Genomic DNA, 8,612 nt, shown 5'->3' with positions numbered 1-8,612 from the left:
TGCTCACCAAAAAACCTGAAGGGAATGGTGGTTTTAAGTGGTTGTGATTGATTACAATTGATCAACTTAGAGCTTTTCAGTATGTTGGAGCATGCTCGTTTTAACAATAAATATTGTTACTTCATCATTTTGGGGGGAGGTATCTAGATACATTTTATGAAATTCTACCTTTATTGTAGAACCCTTTCCTCAGCACTGAAACAAATACAGGTGTTTTTAAGATAGCATAGCTCTAATAGATTATTTTATTATAGGCAAAATTGCTGCAAGAGTCTATTACTGTAGATGCTACTAATGTCTATCAATATAATTTCCTATTACCATTCAATTCCTGTCAATGTATAAGTAGATAACTAGGGTTAAAAGATAAAGCACAACTATGCTCTTCCTTTGATAATGTCCTATTAATTATTTGAACATTCATTTTAAGAAAAATAAAAGAGACAAAGTGAAAAACATCTCAGTATCTAAGAGTGACTTTATTTGCAGAACTGTTACTAAAGGTTTAAAATATAATTAGAATACATTCATTGGTAAAGGATTTCTGACTAATCTCATCCCAGATCAAATACAATTTTAACTACTTAGTAGTTTCAGCAAACATTTAATTTTCCTGTACAATTGAAAAGAGGAAATTAATTAGATCACAAGGAACTCTTATGGGATTTGAGCAAATCAATACAGACTATCAAGCAATAGTGAATATAAGAATCTTTTCTCTGTTGCATTTAAAGTAGTAAGGCCTTGCCTTTTCCTCCTTGTTCTGATTGCCATCATGTGCAAAGTTGTCATTTCTAAGCTTAGATTTTCCTTACTTTCCAGGAATCTGAGAGAAAATATAGTCATAACAAGGGTAAATACAAAGATAAGGTGCACACCACTAGCATTTAGCTGGAACTAGTAGTAGCGTATGCTGATAACAGCGTAGGTATCTAGCTATTATATGAATGTGATTCATTTGAACTCTCATTCTGGCTGCGTATGTGAAAATACATGGTAAATACCTTGTTGTGGCCTCTTCAAAGGCACATGCCAAGTTCTTATGCACAGCCCTCAGGCAAAACTCTCCCCTGCCCTGACTCATGTGGAGGGTTGCAGTGGAACCAATTTATTCAGCTTTGAGTCAGAGAGAGTTTGATGTATCTTACATATGATTAAAAATACAGTGAAAACACTTAATCATATCAAGCAACAATGCAGTCAAAACAATACTGAATATTACCTGTTTTGATACCACTAAATAAAACCCTAACATCTTCAAATACATTTGGATGAGAAAGAAGGTAGAAGATTCACTGGTGAGGTACCTTTGCCACTGTTATTTTTTTTTTAACCATTTATGACTCTTAGCGATGTTATAGGTAAGTGGTTTCTATGCTACCCTGTCAAACACATCTTCTTTCAATTGTTGGATGTTCATCTTGGTATCAGATCTTTGTAGCTACTTTGCCCAATTTTTTTTAAAAGAAATCTGTCTAGTTTTACACTCCAGTATAGGAGGGGATCTATGAAAAGTCTTTTTAAGATGATGACCTAGCATTTATTTTATGGAAAAGAAATGGGTCACTATCAGAAGCACAACCTTAACAGAAGACAAAAGAACAATTATCAAGAAAATGGAAATAAATTCTGTGCATCCATAAATGAATTCCTTGCACTTCACCGAGTGTGTAAAAAGCTTTCAGGATAAAAAGTAAAAAATGTTAACTTTTGACAGTTTTACCTTTCAAAAATTATTTTTAAGCTTTCCAATATCAATGCATTATAGATCTCCACACCCGGAACACGTAATTTTAAAGTTTATAATTGCAACATAAATTTACAGGAAAAAATGTAGAACACTGGAAAAAACATATACATTTCTCCAAGTTTCAATAAAATAGAATTAAATTCATTATTAATTGATGAACAATTGGTGCACAGATGGAACTCTTTGGAAATACAAGCATTACTGGCATTTGGCCAGTTTTGTTTTTTGTTTTTGCTTAGAAAAATCCATTAACTTTTCTATATTTGTATAACCATTTTATTAATTTGATAACAATCAAATAATCAAATTAATGAATGAGTTGGCATTTGTTTAACCTGCCTTTATATCAACAGACTTTAATTACTGAATATTTAAAGATATAGGCTCAGAATAATGACAGAAGTGACTGGAACTCAGAATTCCAAGTCATACTTCTTAGAAAGGATCATAGTTAACTTAAACATACCATCTGTGCAGTGATGGTCCAACTGATTACTCTAGTAAGCAATTTAATCATTTGGACTTTCAATCCACCCTCTTTAAACAAATGTAAATAATTAAGTTGTGTACAAGTGACTATAGATTTCTCTACTCTTTTACTATTCAAGGAGACAAGTCATTCTACAAACCTGCCTAGAGGGTGGGCATGTACATCATCTTGCTTACATACATCCTCATCTTTTAGTTCCCTAATGGATAAGCATGTTACTTCAAACAAGTCAGTTCCTCAGCTGCTTTTTATATTATATTGCTTGTGCATCTGTGAACATAAAACTTTATTCAGGTTTTTTTTTTTTGGCCCAAGGCACCTGCTGCTTAACTTTGTTTTCCACGGTAAGCTTTTTGAAATTAATCAACTTGAAATACCCTATCAGTTTATTCCATGTATATTAGGAAATCTGGAGTATTTTCCACTTTGTAGACTGAGCTCATTTACTCACATAATAAAGTAAAGTTGTATTACCCCCATTTTACAGAAATGGGAACTACACATTATAATAATCCAAAATTGCATATTTTTTTCATGTACCGTAGGATAATTTTTATATTTTCTCTGAAATTCTTTCTGCTGTTTTAGGAAGGATAGGCTTGCTCAAGAGAAAAAGTAACATCAATGACGGTCAAAAGTTCCCCGATCTATTCGAGTTCAATGGAATTTAATCCTGTGATATTAAAAGCATGCATTCAGCAAAGACCTCACTAAATTCAACCAGATTAATCGGACAGGTGTAGTGAGGATTGTTGCCAAGAAAATTCATTCCATGGTCTATTCCAAACCAGACTTTTCTTGTAGAAAAATGGAAATAGGATATGGAGACTTGCCCAGTTCCGAACAAGGTTCCAGCACAGTGAAAAGACTACTTATAAAGACGGGTCTAGCACGTCCTGTTCTCAGCATTGTGGGTGTTTTACTCTTCGGCGACTCATCGCAGGTTGTTTGTAGCCGCCCTTTCGGGTTTTTAAAACTGAGCAACTGAAAACAAAATAAACCCGAACGTTAACTCCCAGCGCTTCTTATCCGCAACCTCGTCCTCCATGCAGACCCAGCCCCTTTCAGTCGCCTCCCTTCATTGTTCCTGCAGCTTTGCCTGGCTTCCGCGCGACTCTCCCTGTCCACGCGGATTCAAACTCAACGCCCTCAAGTGCTAATTTCTCCTCTTACATAGACACACAGCCAGACGCTTTGGGAGGGAAGGAGGTGGGACCGCTTCGCGTTCAGCTGCTTTCCCAGCGCGCCCTCGCCCGCTCTTGACCTGACATCGGCGCGCGGATGCTTTCCTGGAAGTGCGCGCGCAAAGGACCGAGCGGGGGGAGGGGGAGAGGAGGTGAGCGGCGTTTGTGACGCGTTCGTGATAGAACGGCGGAGCGGCCGCGCGCACGAAACGGTGTCTCTCTCTGTCTCTCTCTCTCTCTGAGAAAAGGCGGGGAGGAAGGAAAGGAGACAACCGGGGCGGGGAGAGAGGCGGCGGCGTTATTCCGTGAGGCAAAGGAGAGACGCTGCCGAACAGGAAGCGCTGCCACCAAACCTAGAGCCGCTCGGTGCCTGCGCTGAAGCGAAGGGGCAAAGTCTGGGCTTCGAGAACAAGGAGGATTTGCTCGGCGAGGAGCGGCACCAGAGGACTGCCTGCCCTCCTCCACACACACGTACCCCGCCATCCGGCTTTTTTGGGGGGCAGGAAAAAAACACATATTCACCGGGAACTCCGTGCCCGGGCCGTCACGGGCCCTCCCGTCGTGTTGGTGGCTGCGAGAAACCCGGAGGACGGCCGAGAAGGATGTCGGGCGGTGGTGGTGGTGGAGGAGGTAGCCGCGAGGAGGAACGGCGCAAACTAGCCGATATCATTAACCACTGGAACGCGAACCGGCTGGACCTGTTTGAGATCAGTCCCCCCACTGAGGTGAGAAATACGAGAAAGATTGTTTTCTCTGACCTACCCCCCCTCCCCGCTTTTTTCCGCTCCGGGAGGCGGAGAGGTTATGTTGTTGCTGGCCCCTTCCCCAGCCGCCGCCCCCCCACTTCAACATGCATACATGCCCCAACCCCCCCCCCCCATCTTAAGTCCTGCGGACGCCTCCATCCTCGCCGAGGGGAAACTCCGCCCCTTCCCGAGGTGAGAGACCCGGCGGCTTCCCAGGAAAGAGGTCCCCCTTTCCTTCGCCTACAGTGTGCCGGCGCGTTGGGGTGGAGGAGAGGTCTGGATTTAGCTAGAATTACCTTTTTGATTAAAAAGTGACCTGCCTCTGTGGGGGTCTCGGTCGTTCTCGGGAGGCAATTAATCGACTTCTACCTGACTCCACGTCCTTAATGCCTGCAAAATTGCCAGTCGTAGTCATTTCCACCCGGTGAAGAAAGGATTTCGTGTTGTAAGAGAAGGGCTCGGTGCCCTGGCTTTATCACTTCCTTCACTGGCCCGTGGTCGTGATTCTCCACGCACCCCGCCCCCAATTCCCCCGGTTTTTCCTTCCTTCGCTTTGGAGGCATTGCCGTTCTTGTTACAGGCCTTGTCCAGCCACTGCAATCCCCGGATCAACCTTGTGTTTCCTTTCAGTGATTCCCCAACTAGCACTTCCTGACTCCCTCCCCTGCACTTTTTCCAATACAGGTAGTCCTCGACCTACAACACAATTAAGCCCAAAATTTCTGTGGCTAAGTGAGACATTTGTTAAGTGACTTTTGCCTCATTTTACAACATTCCTTGCCACAGTTGTTAAGTGAATCACTGCAGTTATTAAGTTAGTGACACAGTTGTTAAGTGAATCTGGATTCCCCATGTATTTTGCTTGTCAGAAGGTTGCAGAAGAGGATCATTTGACCCCAGGACATTGCAACCATCCTAAATATGAGTCAGTTGCCAAATGTCTGAATTTTAATCATGTGACTATGGGGATGCTGCAATGGTTGTAAGCGAGAAAAACCGTCATAAGTCACTTTTTTCAGTGCATCGTAACTGAGTAGTCACTAAACAAACTACTGTAAGCTGAGGACTATATTACCTGGCTGATCCCCAATATTACCACCCCTTTCTATGTACTGTACTCTAATTTCCATAGAAGCATGATTTAAGAAAGTGCACACAACAGGGTTTTTATTCCTTTTTAGAAATCTCAGATTAGGATCAGTAGGAAGTATATCAGGATCTTTTAGACACTTAAAAATATTCTCAAGGAAATAATTCAGTATGTGAAATAAGAACTGGTTTTGTGAAAGTATCCAAGGTCAGCTCCTGCTGAAGAGTTTAATGAGTACATTTATTTTTAAAATAAATTTTGACAACCCAATTGATTTCTACACTGATTACTTCTGTGTGGAGATAAACATTGAAAACAATCTGTTCAAAATACTATCCTTAATGTATATACTTCAACAAAATATAGACTTTGTTTAAATATACTGCATTTTTAAAGTTAATTTTAAGAGGTTCTTTCAAAGTATTGAAAAAATATTTTATTGGAAAGCTCAATGGATAAATGTTTATTAAAACTCTGTTTAAAAAGAAAAACTTTAAAAATAATCTTAAAGCCACACCTAACTGCTGGTGCTGTTATATTTTTAACTAGTTGTGAGTGTGTGCAAGTCTGATATGAGAGATGATGAGTCAAGAATTTTAAAAGCTGTTTTTTCCCTGGACAAAACAGAACTATGATGCCTGTTATTGAGTAGAGATTTATCACATACCTGTTTCCAAGATAACAGATGAAATTTGCATTTGACTGTAGTTGATCTTCAGTTGTTAATGGAAGCCTTCTGATAATATCTAATATGTTAGAATTATTTTTTAATAAATAGGTCAGCTTCAAGAAAGAAAATATTTTTGTGTATCCATCTATGCAGTCTGTTTAGTATTTAAATTTATCTCTCTATAAAGACTTTTAAGTAAGCATATAGACAGCTGAATCTGGTTATTTTGGAGTAAAACACTTGTTAGTTTATTTTAAATACAGGTTGATTATGTTTGTATTTTTTCCTCATATCACAGGTTACAAACTGAAAACTGTTTTAGATTAGCAGTTAAAATTTTATTGTGATAATGCCTGCTCAAAATGCATTTTTCAAGTTAAATTTGGCACAGGTACATAAATTGTCATTATCTGAGGAAATATTATAGGCAAGGGTGCAATCTTTGGAGAACTTACGTTCTTATTACAAGTAATATTTAACAATGGATTTTAGTAAACAGGATAGTTCTTTAGGTTTCTTGGCTGCCTTTCCCTGAAACTCCAATATTTGTGCAATTTGATTTTGGTTTGCTTTTGTAGAATAGAACAATGCTTTTAATTCTTCTGTACAAGTCACCTTGTACATTTGTATTGCGAAATGCTTACCTAATGCAGCGGATATTTTAGATTAATATGATGTGTGATTACGTCTATACACTGGCCACCATTCTTTGGATGCTTGTATTTTTAAAAGAATTCACTTAGCAACATAGAAACATTTCAACATTTTATCTAATGGAATTTCCTTAAACTTAAGCAGTGCTGAACTTGCTTTCTTTAATATGAAAGTAGAGAAACACCTGTATTGTCATGGTAACTAAGTTATTTCCTGTTCTCTGTCTTGCACAGACTTCATGACTTCATTTCTGTTTGTACCTCATCATTTAATTCATCCATGCATAAATTATGTTCCTGGATCTTACACTGTTATTTATTTATTATAAGTGCTTTCATACCAATTAAAGTGCATGTAAGCAATATGCCCTTATTGACAACAATACTCTTGAACAATACACACACCCCACACCCATAGATAATTGATAACAATAGTAACAGTTAACAAAATAAAAGAAGCAGCCCTCATATATCCCAAGTACTGTAGTTTTAGTAACTTTTCTGAATATTAACAGTAAGAATGGGGATTTTATTTCCCAGGTAACTACAGGTAGTCCTTGACTTACAACTACAATTGAGCCAAAAATTCTCTTACTAAGTGAGACAGATGTTAAGTAAATTTTACACCATTTTATGACCTTTCTTGCCACAGTTGTTAAGTGAATCGCTTTAGTTAAGTTTGTAACATGATTGTTAAGTAAATCTGGCTCCCCCATTGACTTTGCTGCAACCATCATAAATATGAGCCAGTTGTCAAGCATCCGAATATTGATCACCTGACTATTAGGATGCTGCAACGATTATAAGTGTGAAAAATGGTCAATAATCACTTTTTTCATTGCTGTTGTAACTTTGAATGGTCACTAAATGAATGGTTGTAATTCGAAGACTACTTGTAATCCCACAGGAGAGAAACCCTGGCAAAGAATGTATGCTTCTGAATTCCTTGCGATATGTCACACCTAATGAGGACTCTAGGCTCTCTGTAGCATATTTTGCCTTTACCTAATCTTTCTCCTCCCCCAGCAGTTCAGTCTTATTCCTTTGACCTTCATCCTCCAGCATTTTTATTTATTACAATGAATGTATGTTGTGAAAAGCACAGTACAGTATAGATAATGTGTGGCATTCTGAATGTTGCTGAACTGCTACTACCAGCATTTTAGTTATATTTGTTGGATTGGTCACCATTGTAGGTCAACAATATGTGGGTTGCTATTGACTGTTACCTACTCCCAGTGTTGTACTATTAGTGACGTAGCACAGTGCTTCCTTAAGGAACAAAATTTGCAAGCTCTTTTCAAAAGGGCTTCACAATTAAATACAGTACTGAATGATGCTGAATTACTCATTTTACAAAAAATCAAAAGTCAAGCTTTTATATTTCACATAGATATTTTCAAGTATTCCAGATTTTGTTCTTTAGAATAATAGAATAACAGAGTTGGAAGGGACCTTAGAGGTCTTCTAGTCCGACCCCCCTGCTCAGACAGAAAACCCTATACCATTTCAGACAACTGGTTATCCAGTCTCTTCTTAAAACCTCTAGTGGATCAGTCAAACTTCTGGAGGCAAGTTGTTCCACTGATTAATTGTTCTAACCGTCAGGAAATTTCTTCTTAGTTCTAGATTGCTTCTCTCCTTGATTAGTTTCCATCCATTACTTCTTGTCCTGCCCTCAGGTGTTTTGGAGAATAGCTTGGCTCCCTCTTCTTTGTGGCAACCCCCGAGATACTGGAATATACTATCATGTCACTCCTACTCCTTTTCATTAAACTGGACATACACAATTCCAGCAACCATTCTTTATATGTTTTAGTTTCCAGTCTCCTGATCAGCTTTGTTGCTCTTCTCTGCACTCTTTCTAGAGTCTCAACATCTTTTTTACATTGTGTGACCAAAACTGGATGCAGAATTCCAAGTGTGGCCTTACCAAGGCACTGGTATTAACACCTCACATGATCTTGATTCTATCCCTCTGTTAATGCAGCCTAGAACTGTGTTGGCTTTTTTGGCAACTGCAGCACAC

The 8,612-nt window shown here is 38.8% G+C and overlaps 1 protein-coding gene and 1 long non-coding RNA gene across 20 annotated transcripts in view; one reads left to right on the top strand and one right to left on the bottom strand.

Annotated features, from left to right (window-relative positions):
• Nucleotides 1-460: 460 nt before the first annotated feature.
• LOC120311032 lies at nucleotides 461-4,917 on the bottom strand. Its single transcript, XR_005557508.1, has 2 exons — nucleotides 4,467-4,917; nucleotides 461-3,224 (listed from the first exon to the last, which is right to left on the bottom strand). It is a non-coding gene; the product is annotated as an uncharacterized LOC120311032 (long non-coding RNA).
• The window catches only part of AFDN (afadin, adherens junction formation factor), a 110,071-nt gene continuing 104,682 nt past the window's right edge, over nucleotides 3,224-8,612 (top strand). For all 19 annotated transcript variants that reach the window (XM_039350141.1, XM_039350047.1, XM_039350002.1 and 16 more), the window contains exon 1: nucleotides 3,224-4,149. In XM_039350141.1, the coding sequence (XP_039206075.1) occupies nucleotides 4,027-4,149 (123 nt within the window). In that variant the 5' untranslated portion in view covers nucleotides 3,224-4,026. The remainder of the gene's footprint in view (nucleotides 4,150-8,612) is intronic.

This window comes from Crotalus tigris, unplaced genomic scaffold (genome assembly GCF_016545835.1).
Source record: "Crotalus tigris isolate CLP2741 ecotype Arizona unplaced genomic scaffold, ASM1654583v1 scf7180000017567.3851432, whole genome shotgun sequence".
Lineage (NCBI taxonomy): Eukaryota > Metazoa > Chordata > Lepidosauria > Squamata > Viperidae > Crotalus > Crotalus tigris.
Note: the sequence above shows the minus strand (reverse complement) of the source record. Positions and strands in the feature narration are given on the sequence as shown.